The 24,282-nt window shown below is 37.0% G+C and overlaps 2 protein-coding genes across 3 annotated transcripts in view; one reads left to right on the top strand and one right to left on the bottom strand.

The window, feature by feature from the left end:
• Positions 1-6: 6 nt before the first annotated feature.
• Positions 7-23,146, top strand: epb41l4b (erythrocyte membrane protein band 4.1 like 4B). Its single transcript, XM_081388224.1, has 23 exons — positions 7-656; positions 5,098-5,202; positions 5,482-5,524; positions 6,171-6,249; positions 7,087-7,131; positions 7,616-7,668; positions 7,784-7,904; positions 8,752-8,839; positions 10,084-10,172; positions 10,267-10,336; positions 10,729-10,898; positions 11,485-11,600; positions 11,773-11,803; positions 11,948-11,981; positions 12,857-12,972; positions 14,444-14,583; positions 15,501-15,610; positions 15,708-15,791; positions 18,988-19,052; positions 19,169-19,264; positions 19,340-19,463; positions 22,384-22,478; positions 22,692-23,146. The coding sequence occupies exons 1-23, from the start codon at positions 408-410 to the stop codon at positions 22,753-22,755; spliced, it is 2,187 nt and encodes a 728-aa protein (XP_081244350.1). The 5' UTR covers positions 7-407; the 3' UTR covers positions 22,756-23,146.
• Positions 23,147-24,275: 1,129 nt separating this feature from the next.
• The window catches only part of esrp1 (epithelial splicing regulatory protein 1), a 14,984-nt gene continuing 14,977 nt past the window's right edge, over positions 24,276-24,282 (bottom strand). For both annotated transcript variants that reach the window (XM_081387954.1, XM_081387956.1), the window contains exon 15: positions 24,276-24,282. This exon is cut by the window's right edge and continues 1,144 nt beyond it. The gene's annotated coding sequence lies outside the window, so the exon portion shown is untranslated.

Genomic DNA, 24,282 nt, shown 5'->3' with positions numbered 1-24,282 from the left:
TTCCTCTGGTTGACTTACCTGAGAGGTACATCAGTTTCGATCAATAACAGAAAGGAACTAACGCGAAATCGTTCAGCAGAACCTGGATTCCGGTGAGGATAAGTTTAATTTAAGCGCAATTACTTTTTATTGAAAGAAAGATCAAACGAACGAAAGGACCGGAGTATCTTCCCGTGGCTTTTGGCAGGTGCGCTCGTGTTTTCTCGCCCGTACGCCACGAGGAACGGAGCTCGTGACAGGTCGCCGTATCCCGACTTGTCCCTTCTGTATTGCACGCCTCAGTCCGGTAGACGCCGCCTTTCTTCGTCGCGGAAAGCCTGTGAAACAGCTGGATGCCTTCCTCTTGATAAGTCCGGTATCGGTGCCGTTTTTCCTGGTTGATTAAAGCGCTGTATCGCGGGGGTAAGATGATGGGCTTTCTGCGCAGGACGTTTAGCCGTCGGTCAAAGCGACGCTTTCGGACATCAGATGAGCTGGACGGGACCGGCAGAGGCGGAAACGCAGTGCTGCAGGCTCACCAGCAGCAGGTGATTCACGCGCCGACCGTAGTGACCGGGGGAGCCGTAGTCCACATCCCCGCTGCGGGCAACAGCAAAGACGCCATCACATGCAGAGTCCTGCTGCTGGACGGATCGGATGTCAGTGTGGAGTTACCGGTGAGTGAGTGAGTGGAGGACTTCGTTAGCTTTTCGTGAGAGAAAAGTCACCTTGATTGTTTTGAATGTAGTATTTAATGGCAAAGTTCTGTTGTGTGTGTGTGTGTGTGTGTGTGTGTGTGTGTGTGTGTGTGTGGCCGGACGGACGGATTTCCCCGGTGTTGGGTCCTGTCCCGGTAGTTGAAAGGCAAACAGATGGTGCTCGTGATCCCGTCCTCCTGTTTACTTCCCACCTATAGCGACCGCTCAACCTGTCACACACAAACCTGCAGATTCCCTCGAGCACTGGGAGCTTTCACTGAAAATGAAACAAGAGAGAGAAAAAAACCACACACGGAATTCCCCAGCTGATTTTCTTTCTCTCCTCCTCTGTCAAAGTGTTTTCCAGAAATTATTTCCCCATTTGTTCACTGAGGTCGACGAACCAGTTAGTGCTAGGCGCTTAACCTTTGGTCCCTCTTTTGCAAGTCGCGCCGTGAAATGGGTCTATTATTGACTGACAGTTTATCTGTTTGTAACTGTGTCTTGTCAATTCACCATTGAATATTCATTTTTTAACACTGTACCTCCTACTTTGAGTGTAATTTTGTTGTGAATTTGAGTTTGTACAGTAGTTTTTTTTAACGATCGTTATCAGCACGACAGTACTACAGTACGGCTCAAAAAACAAGTAATATCCATTAACTTGCGTATCTCTGAGAAAGTGTCAGTTTGTTTGTATATTTCTTCTCAGCCAGTGAAAATACTCCAAAAAGAAACCAAAACATTAGGCTTTACCTGCCACCAAGCAATACAGGAAGCGGTGTCGTGAGGATCTCCGTCAAGTAGGCTAGTTATACTAATACAAACGACATCGATTTGTAATATACTTGCTTTCTATATAGTGCATAATAAAACAATGTGTATAATGTAATTTTTTCACTAATTAACTGTTTATAAACAATAATACAAATATGTATAGAATAATTGAACACTATTAAATCGTTCTTTTAAAATATATGGACTTTTAACACTTATGGAACTACATTAAAGATTGTTATGTAGGGCATCTGTATGCTATGCCATTATGTAAGCTAACTAAGCCGGACATTAATGGTAAATGTGTGTTGAATGTAATCAGAACCTACTAACATCCATCATGTTGTCATTGTCATGTGACCATAACACATCTGGTTTAAAGAGAAATATTCCCCATATTCCCCTTGAGATTTATTACCACCAGACTAACACAATAGAGCACCTTACCAGTGCGTTGCAAGCGTACGTCTACTGTCAAAAACCCGTTCTTCAGGCAAAATCTGCTTCCACTCCACTCAAATGCTCTAGTCTAGAACACGTGAACATAGACAAATGAAAATGATACATAAGTGTGTCATAAAGAATAACAGCACTCTTGGAACATCACGGGGCCAAACAAATTAGAGGACTAGAACTATTATATAATTGGATTTAATTGAAAATATTTCCTTCTTCTCAATTCTCAGTACTGAAGTTCACAGTTCACATCATATTATCGTTTTATATTTCAATGACAGTGTTGCTGATCGCTGGTTTATGAACATGGCTGTCATAGTCAGGCAATGTTAAGCCATACAAGTCTGAACATGTCAAAGAATTTATAAAATACCTTTTGTGTGTCAGCTTTAGCTTTAACAAATCATAAATTCCTTTTGATTTGACCATCTGAAGTGTCATCTGAAACCCAAACATCAAACCTGATAATCTGTTTAGTTTGAAAAGTGAATAATTTTAATTTGATGCAGGACTAGTTTGTACTACTTTGTGTGTATTGAGAACAGAGAACAGCTCTAAAATGCATGTCGATTTATGTATGTTAAGGGTTGTAGGTCAACTTGAACAGCAGCAAGTATCAAAGAGAATAATAGCCACCCCTGCCCCCCTCAGGGTGTGTCCCAAATCCAGCCACTCTCCTCTGACACTTCTAGCTATTTTTGCTCTGGCCTTGGTTTGTGTGCACCTTACATACAGTATGTGTGTGTATTTTCCTCTGTCTTAGATTTTGTCTGTGTGCCTTGTGGAGCTTGTCTAAATATCAAGGTTTCGAGCCTTTATCAAGACTAAATGTTATCACAATAGACCAGCACTTTCAATTGAAAAACAATAATGTCAATGTCTCTAATCCTTCAGGTCATTGTGGTATACTATTCAGTGAGTTTATTCAGCATATCAAGCTTATACAGTGGCTCCAAAACGTATTTGGACACTCAAGTCACACTTTTAGCAATGTCACTGCATTACATAAGAAAATATCAAACTAAAAGAAGTGGCAATGCCACACAGTCCAGTTTGTCAGATGATCCTTCAAAAATTGTTCTAATATTCTGATTTGGTGCTCCAGAAATATGTATTACGAGTGAAAAGAGTTGTGCTGTTGCTCAGTATTTTTGTGAAAACCATGATACTTTTTTCAGGATTGTTTGATTAAGTTCAGAAGAACAGCATTTATTATTGAAAATATAAATCTTTTGTCACATTATTATAAACGTTTTACTGTCACTTTTGATCAATTTAGTGCATCTTTGCAGAACAAGTATTAATTTCTTTAAAAAAAAATTATCTGACTGACCACAAACATTTAAATGGTAATTGCAAAAATGGCTTAGAAAATTGGGGGCCACATCTTATATTAGCTTCTCTAAAATTTGTCTTTGGCAAAATCCAAAACAATGTTCCATTTCCAAGTAATGTCATTATTGACTAATTTCTTATACCCTGTAGAGATGCTGATTCAGGATTCCAAGATGAGTTCCACTCAGGGAATACTTCTCATTCTCATGCTAACGGGAAGCTCCTGCCATTTCCATGACCTATTCTGATCATGTGCTCAATCCTTCGCCTCACAACATCCCCGAACCAACAAAAGAAATCAATCATGCTCCGTTAAATGGAACAAATCAATAGTTAAATTCCAAATTATCTGCATTCGTTGGAAAGTTTTTGATCTCAGTGGATGCTGGCCTTGAAAATAAACGGACCATCATGAGCTATTTTGGAGATAATCTCTTCTTTGTGGAGTTTTCCTTTTCCATTTTTTTTTTTATCTCTCTTTGGCTTTTCAAAGTGTTTGTCATCATCTGTCAAATTACTTTGTAATGAGACTAGGTTTGGGAGAAAGGTTTGGATTTGGAATTTTCACAATATATTTGCCATGATTTTGCTGGCGATTTAAAATTAAAGTCGGCATGAAATCAAAATTGACCTTATTCACTTATTTACTTATTACTAGTCTTGTGGTGAACAATTAATCTGTGAAAGTTAATACACAGAAGAAAAAAAAAATTCTGTTTTGGTAATCTTAATTGAATCAAAATAGCTCCACGTAAACAAAATCTGAAAATTTTCTTCCGCTCTGGAATGGCGTTCTTTCTGCTATGAGCGAGGGATGGAGAGGAGGTGAGCTAAAGTAAAACCCCGGCCTCTATTCAATATTCAATTTCACTTGGAAATACGTCACAACACTGAAGTAAAGTCGGTTGCAACTTCCAGTTCACTGCGACTTTAAATATGAATATTGCGACAATTCGATGCACTTTTATTTGGCTAAAAAATATATATTTTCTTGTCTTGTGAGTATGAGTATTCAGACTTTTATTCATCTATTTACTTTCCATCATCACTCTGAAATTCTCATGGATGTCCCCGTGTTACATTTTTTTATATATATTAAAGCATTTTAGTAAAGATATAGTAAAGACACTTCCATTCAAAAGTGGGGTCGGTAAGATTTTTTTATGTTTTTTTTTTTTTTTTTTTTTTAAGAAGTCTTATGCTCGCCAATGCTGCATTTATTTGATAAAAAAATACAGTAAAAACAGTAATATTCTACACATACTGATTTGATGCTTAAGAACAACATTTCTTGCCATCATCAATGTAGAAAACTGCTGCTTTATATTTAAAAAAAATTCAGAATTCTTTAATAAAAAGAAACAGACATTGATGGTTATGGTCACTTACTGACCCCAAGATTTTGAACAGTTGTGTAGATATCTGTTTTTGTTATGGAAAATTAAAATGAAATTTACTATATATTCGTCTTTGTGTTCATTTAAAATTAAAAATTGAAAATTGAATTTATTTTATCTTTTTATTCTTAACTAGATTTTTATTGTATGTAACTTGTTTAATTAAAAACAAAATTGTGGTTCTTCTGGTAAAACAAAAATCAAGACTAACATTGAGATGAATGCTAAGATATTTTAAGCTATATCGCTCAGCCGTGATGAGTGTATATGAAAATCAATGCAGCATGTACGTCGCTGTGCCTATTTCAGGGCCATCGAGCCCTGCGGGCGCACTGGAGCAACTTCCTGCCGGCGACATGCTCCACAGGTGTCCCCTTAAACTGTCACAAGATCAGTGTGAAGCCCCAAGCTTTCCGCACTTAGTGATTTATCTGTGTGTTAAATGTGTGTTTCAGAAACATTCCAAGGGACAGGATCTGTTTGATCAGATTATGTATCATTTGGATCTGGTGGAGGCTGATTACTTTGGTCTGCAGTTCATGGACCCAGAGCAGGTTGCGGTGAGTGGCACTCAATAAGCGTTCGCATGCGTGCGTGTGGCAGTGACCTGTTTTTCTATAAGCTGCAGCTCTTAGACCAGAAATGAGAAATGGAGTGTGTCAGTGTGAAACAGCTATTCAACATCAATCAGAACAACAGGATTTTCTTTTCCTCAGCACTCAGAGTAATAACAAACTCTTTGTCTTGTTCCCCCTCCCTCCTCCTCCCTCCCCCTCCCTCCCTCCCACTGTCACCCCCAATCCTCCCATGCTGTTTTTCACATTTCCTTATGTTTTCAGCACTGGCTGGATGCAGCCAAACCTATAAAGAAGCAGATTAGATGTGAGTAGTCATAAGACATCTCTCACACACACACAATTAGTTCTTGTGGAGTTGTTTAGTTGGCTGGTCGCAGATGGCTGATGACCTTGGGTTCATAATCTACTGTTGCCGTAGTGACTAGTAGTGACACATGTCTATGAGTGTATACAATGGGCCTGATTAGAGCCAATCCCAGTGTATGCTGTGCAAGACACACCCCACGCAGATCACCAAAGAGAAAGTTGTTGGATGGAGAAAGTGGGAGATGGAAACAGTATCAGTATAATCTGATTTCAACACAGATTTAAAAGCTTTCCGGCCATGCAACCTGTGTGCAATTCAAAAAAGACTATGTTGACGGTGAAAAGAAGCCATTGATTGAGTCCCTGTAGTGTCTTCTCTTTATTATAGCATAACCGCAATAGTACTACCCTTCAGAATTGTATATGCTTTACAACACTTTTAAAAGCCGTTGAGTCACACTGAATCAACATTAGCTGACTTATGCCTGTCTCTATGACAACAATCTTCCATAACCTTCAGGGAGAGCTTCTTGTCTTTTTTTTGTTCCCTTTAAAGTTTATGTACAAATTTTATTGAAATTGACATTGTGTCTGTTTCATTCCAGCGTACACATACTCTTACTAATAAAATCTCTCTGTCGTAGATGGACCTCCATACAGATTGTTTTTCAGGGTTAAATTCTATTCGTCGGAGCCCAATAACCTTCACGAAGAGTTCACCAGGTAAACGGCAGCAGGAATATATGCTTTTACCTTGTGTCTAACTGTCTTCTAAGGCACTATAAAAATATCATAAAAAGGTCAAATAGGATTAGTGCGCCAGTCCTCTGAAGTGACTTAAAGTTACACAAATTTATAGCTTCAGAAGACTTGAAACGCTCTTGAGAGAGAGTACATAACATTTTTGAATTTGGGTGAATTATTTATTTTATATTTTTATGTATTAGTGTTGCATGCTAAATCAGTTATCAGCTGATATTAGAGATTTTTAAATATATCTGTATCTGTCAATATTAAATTGTGCATGGTAATTTCCCTTTATTTGTACATTTAATTGCATCTGCTAAAAGTTAATATTTAAAAACACTAATAATTTAACATTATAAATGTAATCTTTAGCAAATCTAAAAATAAATATACATTTTTCACACTGCATTTATCATTTTATGCTGCATAATTCACTTGTAGCATTTAAAATGATTTGGGTATATTTTTTATTTATTTATTTTTTGGTTTTATTTGTAATTTGTATTGAAATATTAGCGTAGAATTTTTATATCACTCATTTATTGGATATCGATCATAACATGAAAATAATTGGTAACACTTGACAATAAAGTTCCTTTGTTAACGTGAACTAACAATGAAAAAGACTTCTACAGCATTTATTAATCTTAGTTAATGTCAATCTCAACATTTGCTAATACATTATAAAAAAACATTTGTATTTGTAATGTCAGTATTTTAATGTCAGTTCATCCCTAATATGTATGTGCCTAACTATTTAAAAAATATTTGACTTTTTACAGATGTATGACTGTATAACCACTTCTTTTGCAGGTATCTCTTCGTACTGCAGCTTAGACAAGACATACTGTCCGGCAAGTAAGAAATTACGCTTACCTCACAGCGAGATACACACAAACATGCACACGCAGTGGAAAAAGAGAGGGCCTTTCATATTCTCCTTTTTGCCCGCTGTCACGCCTCTGACCCTCCCTCTGTCACACGCGCACATACAGTGAGGCAGGGTTTCTACCGGGGTCCAATAAAAGCTCTTTTTCAGTGTGTATAATCTGGGTCTGGTCTCCTGGGTGCTGCTCTGCTCCTTTTTAATAAAAGAAACTCCAATGAGAACCAACACACGGCTTCTAATTTAAGAGCACAGATACGATCCGACACACTTTCCCCACACAGGGTGCACATACTTTCTTACATAAATACTCGTCATCTCACATTTTACGGAAGTGGATTTTGATCATTGTTTGAAAACTGTCAGTTACATGTTTTGAAAGCCACTTTTATATGCTGCAAACACATTTACATGCTGTTTTAAGGGTCATTAAGTCTCTCCTTCTTCTGTGAGCAGGTTAAAATGTCCGTATGATGTGTACGTGGAGCTCGGGGCTTATTGCTTACAGAGTGAGTTCTGTGTTTTTAATGGCCAGTTTGGACTTTTTTTTTTTCATGTATTTGCATATTTACAGCAGATTTTTGCCTTTTCATTTCCATTTCTTTCTATTTTTTGTGTTAATAGGTGAACTTGGGGATTGTGATCCATTAGAACACTCTATTGTGTTGGTATCAGAGTTTCGCTTTTCACCCAAACAGACGGAGATTATGGAAGCAGACATCTACCGCAAATGGGCTGAATGCAGGTAATGAGTATGAATGACTATTTCGTATATCCCCACCATACTACAGCTAACACTATGTCCTAACATACAGGTTAAAAGACTGAAAGTGAAAGTACTATGTAAGTTGACCAAGCCAATAGCCAATCAGAACACATTTGATGTTTAGCAAACAACAAACAGAGGTTACCGGTCTGGTTAACAGATTTATCGCTTGACGCTTTGTCACGTCACACCTGGTTAGAACACGGTGTAAGATTGAATTTGTTTTGAATTAAGTCCTTAAAACAGATTGAAGTGTCAGTTGTATTTGCTCGTGATAATCACACTTGAAATGTTTACATGCATTTCACACAGACTTCAAACACTGTCTCCCTGCGGTTTTAATTAAATCCCCAGCTCTGCATTTGACCCTGTTTTAAGATCAATCATCAATCAAGTACAAGTATGTGCTTAACTGCTGATCAGTCCCTAAGGAAGAGTTGTTGCATTTGTTTAAATGTGCCTGGATTGTTTGCTGTTCTTGGAAATTAGATATTTCTAGAGTTTACAGACTTGGGGGTTGAAAATAGCCGGGTGGCCAGAGCGTAAATATAAGACCGAAACAATGGCTTGAATTGAATTCTTACAGATAATGTCAGCCAGTGTAGAGATTTGAGCAGAGCAGAAGTTTAATGTGAGAGGATTTCCGCAGGTTAAAAACAAGTGCAACAGAACGTTTGGATGTGCTTGATGGGACATATGGCAGATGCTGTCAGGCTGTGCAAGAGGGAGTTGCTGTAGTCTAGCCATAAATTGATGGGGTATTGGACAATGATGAGTTATGGTGTTCATTATGGCTCATGAGTTTGAATGTTACATCTCTCTACAGGGGAACAAGTCCTTCTCAAGCCGAGCTAAATTTCCTGAATAAGTGCAAGTGGCTGGAGATGTATGGAGTGGACATGCACTTTGTGAAGGTGAGATAACTTAAGCCCTATTCGGACAGGATTAGTTTTACATGGAGAGGTAAAGTAACTATTACCAGAGTTTCTCAGTGATTTTTGTCCCGTTCGAATGTGCCATCTCAGTAATCATTACAGACGATGTCAGTAAAGCAGTAAAGTAAAAGGAAAAATGACCTCAGGTAGTGCTAATCCAATCCGAATGCGAATGTCTGCGATTGCTGATGTTGTATTATTCTAACGCTTTTCCTTGTGTGTTTTTTGACCTACCTGAGCTACCGTTTGCACATCAATCTTCAGCCTGCTTTCATTTAATTTCAATATGGATAGTATCCGATGAAAAAAAAAAACTATACAATTAATAAATCATGAAGTTTACTTAAATAGGTTGAGTGATAAAAAACTAGTCCCGTCCGAATAGGGCTTTACTTTAGTTAATTTACATCCTTTCAGTCCTCGGATTTCAAGGATTACAGTTCTAAGAGCATATTCAAATTCTTGGCTTCATTTTTTGTTATCTTCACCCTCTTATACTTTCACAACAGCAGAGTTATCTATAATAGCTCTATAATAATGATGTATTTTACAAAAACAATCTTCTAACTGAATAATAACTCCATTGCATCTTTCTATATCAGTATTAAAACAAATTAAAAGCTGCATTATACCTTCACAACAGCAATAATATGCCACTACAGCAGAGGAATTAATCTTTATAATAGCAGTTCTAGAAGTACTATCATGCTCCCATTCATCCACACATATGCTCTTAAAATGAACTGATATCAGGACAAAAACGGCTTAAAAAGTTCAAAAGCTTAAAAAAAAAGACTTCTACCCAACAAGGATGTATTAAATTGATAAAAAAAAAGTTGTCAGTAAATATATTAATAATGTTACAAAAGATTTCTATTACAAATAAATGCTGTTCTTTTTGATCCTTCAGAAATTCATAAGCATATTAGAATGATTTCTGAAGGATCATGGGACATTGAAAACTGGAGTAATGATGCTGAAAACTTAACTTTGCCATCACAAGAATAAATTACATTTTAAAATATAATAAAATAGAAAAGTTATTTTAAATTTTAATATTATATCACAAATATTACTGTATTCACTGTCTTGGTGAGCATAAGAGGCTTGTTTCAAAAATAATAAAAAAAATCTTACTGACCCCAAACTTTTGATCAGTGGTTTATATAACATACTTTTGAAATTAACACGGTGTAAAAGTGCTGTATACTGACTTTGTGCAGGGACGGGATGGAGGAGAATATGCTCTGGGACTCACACCGACCGGAATCCTTGTTTTCGAGGGGTCCAGCAAAATTGGCCTCTTTTTTTGGTGAGATTCACAAATACACACTCCTGTTGTTTTGACTAGTGGCTGGATCATTGCTTTCCATCTCAACATGCTGGTCATAAATGTTTCCAATTAGGCCTAAAATAACCCGTCTTGACTTCAAGAAGAACAGATTGACATTAGTAGTGGTAGAGGATGATGAACAGGTGAGTTTACAAAACTTGCACTCACTTATCTGCCTCACACTGTAGGATACCAAAATTATACATGTAAAAATTCCTCTATATCTTGGTGGATATGATGTTTATATATTTGCCATTAAAATAATCAATATTGCTGTGGAATCACATGTTTGTAAACTACATTTTAGAGGACAAATTTAATATTTAGCAGAATTTCAACTTTATTCATGCTAACTTCGTAGTTACTCTTCTTTTTTTCACACATTTTTTAAAAAATAATTATGATATAATAATAATAAATTAAAATTAAATACAGTTTTTGTTTTTTTAATATAATCTTAAAATATTAAATTATTAATTTATAATAATTATAAAAAAACCCTGTTCTATAATGTAATGTGCTTTTGTGTGTGCAGGGCCGAGAGCAGGAGCACACGTTTGTGTTTCAGCTGTCGAGTTCTCACGAGTGTAAGCACTTATGGAAGTGTGCAGTCGAGAGCCACGCCTTCTTCCGGCTCAGACAGCCAACCCACAACACGAGCAACCGCAGTGACTTCACACGCCTCGGCTCACGGTTCAGATTCAGGTACATGCACACACATGTAGGGATGTCTCGAGCCGATCCCTAAGATCTGTATCGGGGCTGATTAAGCATTTTTTTTTAACTGATCGGTATTGGTAATCCTAAGCACGACCCTTTATTTGACATCAGCTGTCTAATCCAACTATTTTCCTAAAAGGAAAAAAAGCTCAAATGTGCGTGTGATAGCGGGTGCTTTCTAACCTTTTTGCAATTATTCTGCTTATTGTGCATATAAAATACAAGAAGCATTCATAATTGTGACCACACAGTCTAGTTTACAATGTCTAACATTGTAACAGATGTTTACATCTACCAATATAATTACAATACTAATTGCTATATGCACTTTTTTTTTTACATTTGAGCTTGGATTGATTTTAATAACTTTAATGTACTTAAAGTGTGCACCAATAACTCGGAAAATACAAGACTCAGTATTGGCAGATACTCAATATTAAATGACTCTGATCGCATCGGGGGCACAAAAAAAAAACCTCGATCGAGACATCCCTACACACATGCACACCTAATTCTGGCAATATATTTATCCTTTTGCCTTTTTTAAGTATGCTGTTGTTTGTGCTTACAGTGGAAGGACCGAATATCAGGCCACACATAGTGGTAAAGTCAGGAGAGCGAGCACTTTTGAGAGAAGACCAAGTAAAAGATACCCATCACGAGCCCAATCTATGGTCAAGGCCAAGGGTAGGTCTGTGTGACATAATGCAGCTTCGCCTGTCAATAATCAACCTAATGCATTTCTGACATGCTTAATCTCTGTGTCTGCCCTGCATCTGCCCTAAAGCCTGTGAATGGTGCTTTAATGCAAATACCACATCACAAGTCATGTATATTTGACTGCTTTTGTCTTCCACAGCCATGACTCCAGCAAAACATCCCCATCTAAGGTAAAGCCACACAAACACAATCATGAACACTCAGATATAAAAATGCTTTTTAAAAAAATAAATATTTTGCAGTTGTGTAATAAAGGTTTTTCTATTTCTACTGGTTGTAATTATGTCCTGAAAAATTCTCTCTCTGTTCTGTAGTGCACAGACCAGCCCTGAGTCAAGCTTAAAACCGGTACTCTTTCAATATCCTTCTTACTTTATATGATTATTTTAGGAAGAAATACAAATGGGCATTTATTAGCTACATCAGGGGCTTTTAGACTGATATCCTAAGGTATTTGTTTATTATGTGAATTGTTTTAAGGCTGCCAAATTTAACATTAACTCAACATATTAATGAAATGTATTTTTGTAAAATTATATATTTACGGTTTCATTCTGTTTTTAAAAGAGGCTGGAAATCATGATTGTTTTACTTTATACAGTCCTAGTTTTTGTAACCGTAAGAAAAGTGGGTTGAAAAGCACTATTCTTTGTATTTATTGTGAAAGGTTCAATAGTATTTTATGGAAGTTTTTAGGGTCCTTTGCAAAGTGAACATCATATTTGGAGGTCCTTTGCAAAAAGTTTGAAAGCTACAGAGCCCCTACGGGGACATGGTGATGGGGAAAAAAATATGAGATGGGACGAAAATTATATTTCAGCGCTTCTGTATTTCCTTCCCCCAAGAAACTTTGTGTTCGCTCACAAAAGCAGTATAGTTTTTCCTCCCACCTTATATTATTTCCATGACACAAATCTAGCAAGCAAATGCAGTTTCTCAGGGGAGTGCGATACTTTAGTAAAAGAACGCAAAATCATTAAAGTATAATTGTTTGGAAAAAAGAAATCATGTCCCTTTAGGGATTCTGTAGAAAACCCCTGAGCCTTGTGACTAATTTTAATCTCGAGTATCTAACGTATTCAAAAAAATGATTATGAGCAAATAATTCAGCATGATGATATTGGTTTTTACATTGATTGAGATTTAGCAGACTGAGTTCTTAATGCTTAAGTAATTGGCAAGAGACTTCACTCATGTGAATCAGTTTTTCTGTTTCCCTCCAGTATAAGCACAACATTCCGATTGCACAGGAACCCTGGCAAAGATCACATCCACCTAGTCTGACCTCTCCACTATACGTACAGCCCATGGATATGGGATATGCTCCGCCACCACACAGGTACACATTTGATCTACCAAGATAAAAACCTCTGCCAGTTTTTCAGTTTCTGTCACAAAATGTAGGCTGATATCATCTGTGTTTCACCTGCATGTGCATATGTGTCTGATTTAGACCCTCCTATGTGGACATACCCCCTGCGAGCAGTGGTGGGTTTGGTGAGAGCGGTTTGATTGAGCGCAGTGGCAGGAGTGTATCTATCGTGCACAGAGACAAAGTTATGACTGCGCTCTGAGCATGTGAAAGGGTGTTTGGATGAGCCGCTCACCTTAGTAAAAGAGACTGTTGAACGCTCGCATCCAACCACAGTCAGCCTGTCATCCCTCTTCATCATCTCACCTGCAGGAGTCTCATTCATTGCTTGTGATCATCCATCAGGTCTCATCCGATCAAATGCACCCTGAGATTGCAAAAACATATTCAGCGTATGCGGACCTTGACGTCTGACAATCTGCATGTTAATAGCTTTTTAGAGTTTTGCATGATTTACGATAAAATCAAGAACTAGCAAATTACCTGAAAGACAATGCCAGGATATGAAACTGCTGCTGTTGTGGCTTAATATTCGATAGCAGGGTTGCTCAAAACATCTTTAACATTACAGAGAGGAATGCAAGAACATCGAGAAGCCAGACTGATTGCCCTTTTTCTAGATTATAGCATATTTTAGCATTTTAACTCATAGATTTGTGCATATTATGTCTGAAAGTTTACTATTAAGTGCAGATCGCTTATATATCATTCCAAGACGAGCACCTACCTGTTTACAAACCCTGATTTACTTAATTTAAAATCACCTCGAAAGTACTTGTGACATCTGTTCTATATGTGCTAATGATCATTACGTATTTGCTGAAGTGTTAAGTTAGAAATCTTTGTGTTTGGCCATCGAAATCCATTCAATCAGCTAGGGATGGGGGGGCTTTTAACGATTACAGTCTGCTGCAATGAGACCTGCCTTAATAAACGTGTTGTTTACGCTAATCGACTCAATTTTATTGATTATGTAAACCCTTGACATTTGCTTCTCAATTTTGTATTAACATTTGCACTGTTCCATTTTCTGTTTAATAACATCATTTGCATAAACACGTTGTTGTTGTGTGTCCATCCATTGAAATTACTTTAATAAGCACTCTGTTATTACATTAGAAAGCTGCGTGTGCATGTTTCTGCATGTCATTTTACTGTGGTTCTTCATAACATGTTACTTGAAAATAAATCAATAAGTACCAGTACCAGGTTTGCACTGGTTATAAGCTGGTTGGTTAATTGTGTTGTGAATGTATAGATCAATAAAGATGACATAGCCTATGCCATTCTGCTGCATGTGTGGGTGGATGTATGGATATATATGAATGAACTTGAAGGCCCCTATTGTTCTCTGACTCTCTCCGTCATACGACCAAAAATAATGTGGAGCTGTCATATACCATTGTACTCTGCGTCATTGTTGTGCGTTGTTTTATAGTTTCCCTTTGAGCACTGCAGACACCCGGAGGTTTAGTGTGGAAGAGAACGAAGCGCCTCATTCTGGAAAGATCCATCGCTACGACCATCGCCATGGATATGAAAAACAGGAAGCGCTGTGCCTCACGACAGCTAAACCAAGTGAGTTCAAATGTACTTGAACTTTCTAAGAGTTCTGTTGTTCACAACAGTTCAATAAACAATAAGCTATATTGAGTAACTTACATTATAGACATTTCGTTAGATGTTTTTTCTCCCCCAACGCAGAATGGTTGCGCGTGGTCACAACTGATTCGAACTGTGATTCGTTCTTACATAAATCAGTGTTTGAACGAGTCTGTTAAGTAAATGATTCAGTGACTAATGCCACCTGTTGCCTAATCGATTTAACCTGCAGACGAGGTCAATGAAAAATCCCACTATTGCACAGATTGACACTGACAACAATAACCATACCATATTTATAATAGGCCTAATTGTCCCAATTTTATAGGAATAGTATGTCCACTCCACACCATACGAATAAAACGGTTCAGTTGACAGCCAATCAGAATCCACCCGACTTTAACAAGTTTGAGCATTTAAAGGGGCAGATTACGCGTTTAACAGAATATTTTCGTCCGTTGGTGTGGATGGTAAAGTAATTAAAAGTGATCTTTATAGTTGAGTATAGAATTTTAAGTGGCTGTGCGAGACAGTGATAGTTCACCCAATAATGAAAATTCTGTCATCATTTACTCCCCCTCAAGTTCCAAACCTGTATGAATTTCTTTTTTTCTGCTGAACATAAAAGAAGATATTTTGAAGAACTGTAACTGTAACTAAACAGTTGATGGGCCCCATTGACTTCCATAGTATTTTTTTATTTTATTTTTCCATACTATGGAAGTCAATGGGGTATTCGGAGAAGAAAGAAATTCATACAGGCTTGGAACAACTTGAGGATGAGTAAATAATGACAGAGTTTTCTTTTTTGGGTGAACTATCCCTTTAAGGCCTGTAAAAAACAAAAACAAAAAAATTCTGAACATGTATGCTGATGTGATTGTTTACATCAGAAGCTTGGGTTATGTCTCCTGGGCTCTCTGATGAGTTGGATCGAGCTCTGCAGAACCAGCTAGAAACAGAACCTGCAGCATGGCCAGCCCTTCACATCAACATAGACATGGTATGTTAAGAAGATTTCTGCCTCTTGGAACACAGAAACATTTTTAACGCTGTCTTATGTCATATGAATAAGTATTTCATTCTCTCTGTAACTACAGGCAGAGGAAAAACCACTTTCAGAGAAAAGTCTTCCTTCCTCCCCTGCGGTTTTACAGGAACAGCTAAAGAGCAACATCTCTAAAGTAACTGCTCGTACTGAGAGACAATTGATTTATCTATATATCTTTATAAGGTACCTGTAAAAAACAGGTAATTCAAGCTAAAGGTGGTCAAGTTTAAAGTTGCAATGAAACGGAAGTTGCAATTATCTTTTTCTTCTGTATTGTGACGTATCAAAGCCTAACTGATAATAAAACCCCTATTCCAGAAAATAATGTTACTTTGTAAAATGCAATAAAATCAAGAATCTGTGATTTGTTCAATCTCTTGAACCTTAAAGGTATAGCGGAGGATTTTTTTACTTCCGGGTGGATCACCTATACTATTGGTCCTCCTAATTGTCAATCATTTTGGTGAATCAATCAAACTTTTCAATAAGTGGAGAGGACGGGTCTTATCTAAAATTCGGAAAGATCCTCCACTTTACCTTTAATTTAACTGACAAAAGTACAAAGAAAAGATTTCCAGTTTTTTCACTGACCAACTTAATTGTATTTTGTAAATATAAACAAAAGCAACAGACTCCAAAAAAGTTTGGAGGCAAAATAAAAGTGACACAAGAATAAACCTCATTGGTTCTCACACATCAAGTAAACATGAGCTTCCATATATCATAACTGATTTGTGCGTTGATGAATGCTTATATGCGAATAAAAGCCTAAATCTGTTCAGCATATAAAGCGATCATGTCTCTTCAGAAAATTTAGACTAAACCACTCCATTCATATGGATTAGTGTTACGATCTCTTTATGAACTTTTTGAAGCGTCAAATTGGTAGTTGCGTAGCTGTCAATGAAGGGACTGAAATCGCTCAGATTTTAGTAAAAATATTGTCATTTTTGTTTCGAAGATAATTAAAAGTCTTACAGGTTTGGAACGACAATAGGGTGAGTAAATGATGACAGAATTTCCATTTCTGGGTGAAATAACCCTTTATAGTCCAGTCATTTTATGAAAAAGGTTGAACAAATTGCAACAGAAGCAAACTCAACTGATTTTGTATCCTCAATATGTCCTTAACATTGAAATCACTATACGCGCTATTAGCGTCCGGTGTGAACGCACCATAAGGGAAAAAAAAGCCCCGAAGAATCCCATTAGGGGAAAGTTTAGAAAAAGACCCAAATATAGCCTATTCATACGCCTAGTCATTCTTTTTCTTACGTGAATAGGGTAAAAATTTTAACCTTTAGATATCACCATGAAAATTATTGAGTTGATTACTTACATCAGGACAAACAAAAAATGTATTTTTTGTGTGAAAATGTCTTGTTGAATCTTGGTGGCACATAACAGTAAAATACTTAATGTTAAGGTCTGAATAGAACCCATTTAGGCTACCCATGAGCATTAATACAGAGGCAGGAAGAAGTACTTTAGAAACCAGCCTTTATTCATTTTTAAGAGATTGGGTTTGGGGCTGGGTCCGTGGGACTGTTTCTAGGGGACGATTCTGAGGAAAGAACAGGAGACAATGGTAAGGAGAATGCAGAAGACAAAAGGTAGGCAAAATAAAAAGTGAATCCCCAGAAACAGTCTCACGGACCCAGCCCCAAACCCCATCTCTACAATCATTAATAAAGGCTGGTTTAAAGTACTTCTTCCTGCCTCTGTATTAATGCTCATTGGTAGCCGTAATGGGTTCCATTCAGACCTTAACATTAAGTATTTTACTGTTATGTGTCACCAAGATTCAACAAGACATTTTCACTTGGCTATACCCAATGTTTAGATCTGTTGTGGTATTTATGCAAATTAGCACATACGGAATTAGATTGTGCACCGTTTGTCAGTTTAAAAAAAACTTGTAATATATTTTTTGTTTGTCTTGATGCAAGTAATCAACTCAGTAATTTTCATGGTGATATCTAAAGGTTAAAATGTTTACCCTATCACGTAAGAAAAAGAATGAATAGGCGTATGAATAGGCTATATTTGGGTCTTTTTCTAAACTTTCCCCTAATAGGATTCTTCTGGGCTTTTTTGTCCTTACTCAGGACATATTGAGGATACAAATCAGTTGAGTTTGCTTCTGTTGCAATTTGTTCAAGGTTGACCCCCATTTTGGCTTAAAATGACTGGACTATTAACACAGTCTGCCGCTTCAGCACATTTCAGTGTATTTTGGGGGAAAATGGTCATTGAGTTCTCAGTCCCAAAGATGAAAGGTAATTTCATCTGCAACAAGTGCAAAAGCAAACATCTGTCATGGTATGGGGGTGCATCAGTAAGCCTGACTTGCATATGTATGAAGGTACCATTGACGTGGAGGCATATATTGGGATTGTACAAAGACATCTTTCTTGGAAATGAAGACAATGCCAGACCTCTTTCTGCATGTGCTACAACAAAGTGGTTTCATAGACACTCAGCACCAGAAGATGTGCTTGACTGGCCTGCCTGCTGTCCAGATCTGTCTCCTATTGAAAATGTATGGCCCTTCATGATAAGGAGAATCGAACAAAGACAACCTTGCACTGTTGAGTAGCTACCATATCAAGCGAGATTAGGCAAAAATTCCACTTGCAAAACTGCAACAATTAGTATTCTCAATTCCCAAATGATTAAAAAGTGTAATTAAAATGAAAGGTGATGTGACGCAGTGGTAAATATGCCTCTGTTTCAACTTTTTTGGAATGTGCCATCAAACTCAAAATTTGTTTATATGTAGAAAATACAATTAAGTCGGTCAGTGAAAACACTGGAAATCTTTTGTCAGTTAAATAAAGGTTCAAGAGAATTAACAAATCACAGATTCCTGAATTGACCGCATTTTACAAAATGTCCAAAATTTTATGGAAATGAGATTGTAGAAAAAGAAAAATGTAAGGCGGGAACTTGGTTCTATCCATCGTTTGTTGATTGGATGGAGGCAGATCAGAATGCGAGCTTGTGGACGATTGTAAGAAAGGGGCAGATTTAAAGCGAACTAAACTATTAGACCATCATACATCACTAAAGTTGTTTCCACATGAAAATCGAGTTATGACATTTTTATTAAACATTATGAGTTAAAAAATAAAAATGAAACTCATACTTCAATGAATTAAATGCTGTTTTTAGCTGGATTTTTGATAAATGTCAGTATGGATAACTACAACTATACGCAGGGTGCCTATAACAGTTTATAAAGCACAAATACTGAGGTTACACAATGAGGGCATGTGACAGTAGCAGTGAGATGATGCATAGCCTGTGCTCTACTTTCTCTACTGTAGCGAGCCACCCAAAGTGATAGTGGAACCTCAAAAGGGAACTCCTCAAGTGGAGACCAAACTGACAGGTGAGGTACTAACTCTGGAAGCTGGTAAATGTCTCAGATGATTTTCAAGCACCAGAAACCATCAAGCGTCTTTGTCTCTATGTGTTATGTTCACTGACTTCGGCTTCTGATCTCAGGTATCCAAGCTCCTCACAGGATTCAGGATCAAGCAGTCTGAACATAGAGAAGCCAAGAGTAGACCGGCGCAAACGCCTCGTCAGGCAGTTCAGCTTGTGAGTCACTAGGCATTAGAGGCATTTTAGATTTAACAATGAGGACTCTCTTGAAATATTGTATTTGTCCTATAGTAACCATAGTGATGAAGATGACCTCCCTGAGGCACTTGCAGCCATCTCCTCCCAGTGCAGTATGGTAAAATCCTCATCAAACAGCTCCTTGGACAAACAGGTCCAGCCACCCATATATCCACCGGTAAGACTTTTTCTTTCTCCTGATCAGAGTGTGTGTGTGTGTGTGTGTGTGAGAGAGAGAGAGATAACTGGGTGAACTGTGAACTGTCCCTTTAAGTTAATGACAGTAGGCCTACTATTCTTAAAACAAATATCTAATTTCACACACGATTAGTGTTGTACATGTTTGTATTATAACATGTATTAGGCTACATGTATGTGTTTTGTTAAATTATGAAATATATAGGAAATATGCTGGAAAATGGGAAAACATTGTCACTTCATATTGTCGCACATATATCAATGTATGTTCCAGTTCAGTCGACACAATCCGTCTTTATTTAGCGAGTGAATTCAGCAAAAAAAAAAAAAAAACTATTAAAGTCAGTTACCTTAAAGGAGAACTCCGGTCAATTTTAACATTGAGCTCATTTTTTTGTACATTTGGAGTGCTGTCAATACAGAGAACAACGACAAAAATCGGTGTTGCCTACACCGAGTTATTCTATTTTTAAAATTTGCACCCTGTTGACTTCAATGGGGCAAGTACTAAACCTGCTTTTAGCCTCTTAAGATCCTTGATGTCTCATTACAAGTGCACAGAAAATGTGAGTGATTCCTTCTGAGTGAACACGAGTGAATCTGACTGCAGTAGATGTGAAAGATATGTATAAAAATGATGTTATTTAAGCCAGCGCAAATACCTGTGTTTACATCCTGTTTTCGGTTGAAGTCCAAAGTAATCGATTGCCGAGTTCACGCGCATGATCATAGGTAACTAAACCTATGCGCGTGAACTCGGCAATCGACTACTTTGGACTTCATCCGAAAACAGGATGTAAACACAGGTATTTGCGCTGGCTTAAATAACATAATTTTTATACATATCTTTCACATCTACTGCAGTCAGATTCACCGCGTGTTCACTCTGAAGGAATCACTCACATTTTCTGTGCACTTGTAATGACACATCAAGGATGTTAGGATGCAATAGGTGATCTGGGAAATGCTAACTTTAGCCTGCTAGCATTGAAAGCATACGATCCCACCCTCCTTGCAAATCACCATCCAAAGCCACGCCTCCACCAAAGCACAGACCAGAAGCGAGATTACCAGAGACAACATTATTGGATTATTACATCATATGTCATTCACCTGTGAGAAAACTTTACAGTACAGTGAGTATCAGTACTACAATAAAGAACGTAAACAACTGTTTGCCTGCCAATCTCACTCTGTCTGCACAGCGTACGTGATCGTGGTAATGACATATGATGTTTGAGTGAACAGGCTGCACAGTGGTATGCAAACATCATTTCATTTGGAACAAATGCAATGATTGAACCAACATTTTATGCTCCAACGTCTTCCACAGATGATATATATTTATAAAAATACATTTAGACCACTTTATATGAGGATATGAGGAGACTTTCAATCAGCATAACAAAAAAAATTTCTGTAGAGAATCACCTATTGCACATACAGTTGTGGTAAGAATTAATGGCACCCCTGATAAATATGATCAAAAATGTCTGTAAAAAATAAATCTGCATTGTTTATCCTTTTGATCTTTCATTCAAAAAAATGGCAAAAATCTAACCTTTCATTGAAGTAAAAGAGGGGAGGGGGAGGGGAATCACATTATGAAATAAATGTTTTTCTCCAAAACACGTTGGCCACAATTATTGGCACCCCTAGAATTTTTTACGAGTAAAATATTATCTCTGAAGTATATTCCCATTAATATTTACCTTTTTTTTTTTTTTTTTTGCACACCAGGGTGACTAGGAACATGAAATTGTCTAGCTATGACTTGTTTCACGGGAGTTTAAATATGAGGAAACACAAAGGCCAAATTCCCTTAGTCATCCATCACAATGAGTAAAACCAAAGAATATAGTTCTGATGTGCGTCAAAAGATTGTTGAACATCACAAAATAAAAAGTGGCTGTAAGAAAATAGCTATAGAATTGAAAATCCCCATTTTGACCATCAGGGCAATAATTAAGAAGTTCCAATCAACTAAAGATGTTACGAATCTGCCAGGAAGAGGACGTGTGTCTATATTGTCTTAATGAACAATGAGGAGGTTTGAGTGGCCAAAGACTCTCCAAGGATCACAGATGGAGAATTGCGGAGATTACTTGAGTCTTGGGGGTCAGAAAGCCTTAAAGGGTTAGTTCACCCAAAAATGAAAATTATGTCATTAATGACTCACCCTCATGTCGTTCCAAGCCCGTAAGACCTCCGTTCATCTTCGGAACACAGTTTAAGATATTTTAGATTTAGTCCGAGAGCTTTCTGTCCCTCCATTGAAAATGTATGTACGGTATACTGTCCATGTCCAGAAAAGGTAATACAGACATCATCAAAGTAGTCAAAGTGACTACAGTGGCTCAATCTTAAGTTTATAAAGCGACGAGACTTTATTCCACTATTCATTTCATTCTCTCTGGGCCTCGAGTTAGTTCACATAGTATAACTACGTAGCGCTTCTGAGTTGTACGTCACACGCATGACCAGCGTCAGCCAATAGTGAGCCTCCAGTAGTGTGACGTGCAACCCAGAAGCGCTTACCCCAAATCAACTTACTTAAATCAAATTACTCACCAATAGCAGTTAATGAATTGGAAGTCTCGCACATTCACAGGAATAGCTTACTTTGCGTTGAAAAAAAAGATGGATACTGCATGTTTTAGTCACACCATGTGATTTTATTAGTCACAAAATAAATTGCAACCACTGTTTCTGATATACATCCAGTGATATGCAGTAAAAGTTTTTGTTTGGTTTCTTAAACGTTTGTGCAAATGAGTTCTATCCACTGATAATGTCATTCTATATAGATCAGTGGTTCTATTACAATCTAAATCCCAATTTAACCCCTGGAGATATTGTATTTGACAATACAAAGATATTGTTGTTTTTTTTCTCTATAGCAGAAGGAGACTCCACATTTGGAGTGTGACAACTCCCCACTGTTCTTTCCAAGTCCAGTACCTCACCTGCTACCATACACGACACATACAGAAAGGTAACATAAACACAACATTCAGGCTCTTTCCAAAATCTTGAATAATTCCACTAAGATGTATATTTTCCTACTATATATTTGCTGTCTCTCAGTGATTATTCATATCTTTCTCCATTTTTCCTTCCATCTGTTGATGTGGGTATTAATGTTTTTTTTTCACTGATTGTTCCCATCCTTCTTTCTGTTTATCCGTCTGTCTTTGTATGCATGAAGCTCTGAAGATCTGCGGATGGAGAGAGAGAAACTGCTGAGGGCTCTGTTAATGACAGAACTCTGAGACAACACGCACAACACTTCTGCTTACAGACAACAAATACTACACAGAAAAAGGAGCCCTTAACCCAATGCACTAATTTATTTCACTGTTACACAGTATATGGACCTAAACAAACCTCCATGTTATAAGAGCTATTTTAGCATTTTGCTAATACCACACAGCAGTTTTTAAAACGGTAACAGAAACATTTGTTTGCTTGTTCTGTTCATAGCATGGCATTGGCGCTGTATAAACTGACAACAATGACTGGTTAACTTTTAATAATTCGTATCACTTGTTTTTCTCAATGTTTTATAATCTGTCAATGGTTTCCTGAAGGGCAGAGTTGATTTAAATGCCGCAGGCTTCGCTTAAAGCTGTGTATAGGCCTACTGTATTTGGCTATGTTCTGAATAGTATACTACTATACTACATATACTATTTCTATAGTATGCATACTGTGTACAATATGCAAAATACCTGGATGACCTTCTACTCAGTGTACAGCAGAGCACAGTGCGTGGGTCACTATATCCCACAATTCAATGCATTTAAATGTGACTTGTGAACTTGAATATCAGCTGTAATTTTTAACATCTTTTTTAAATCATTATTTAATTAACCAGCCCAAAATACTTTTTTACATATAATTTTGAATACATTTTACATGAAAAATTTTATAAAAAAAGAAATTACAATTGGATCAAAATAACTTTTTATTTCCGATATAATTAGAGACACTTAACCTGAAAGCATAATGAGGTCATGCAACTATATTACGGTTTAAAACGTGCCCTTATATATTGTACTGCATCAGATACTATTTTTAGACAGTGTATGATGTAGTTAGTAGGCTATTCTATTCTGAACATGTGCTTTAATGTCATGCAAAGTTAAAGGTTTCTAATTTATATTTTGTGAAAAATTGTACTGCTATCCCTAATGTACGTTTCATATGAAACGGCAGTTTTATACAATAACCTCCTTTCTCTCTTGTAATATAAAAACAAGGAAGATATTTCCGGAAGTACATTGACGAGAGATCAAGCTTTGATGATCACATTGCCCACTAGAGGGCATTAAATACACATTTCAGGTTTGCCTTTGAGAAGTAGTTTAGGAGCAACAAAATGAAATGTAAACTTTTTATTTTCTTGTATACAACTTGATTCTCATAAGGGAGTGGAGCTCCAGTGTTAATATTTTGATATGACCACACTGTAAAAAAAATAAAATAAATCTATTTAATGTAGCTCGATCACTTTTTTAGGTGTGGAAATGTAAATACAAACATAATGAGTCAGTCACTCAATCCCTCAAGAAATATTGTTAAATTTACTTTATTTTAAGTTATTAAAAAATATCAAAATAAAATAATACTTTCTCCAAACAGCCAAATTCTTGATTTCTCATTTCTAGCTATGTTAAAAATGACAAATATGATGGTAACAGATTGGTAACATGAGTGAGTTGTGCTTCTGCTTAACTACTGCCTGTTGGCATGTGTGGGTACTAGTACAAATAAATCACACTGATTATTTCACTGTC

This window comes from Scardinius erythrophthalmus, assembly GCF_964197995.2.
Source record: "Scardinius erythrophthalmus genome assembly, chromosome: 16".
NCBI classification, from domain to species: domain Eukaryota; kingdom Metazoa; phylum Chordata; class Actinopteri; order Cypriniformes; family Leuciscidae; genus Scardinius; species Scardinius erythrophthalmus.
Note: the sequence above shows the minus strand (reverse complement) of the source record. Positions and strands in the feature narration are given on the sequence as shown.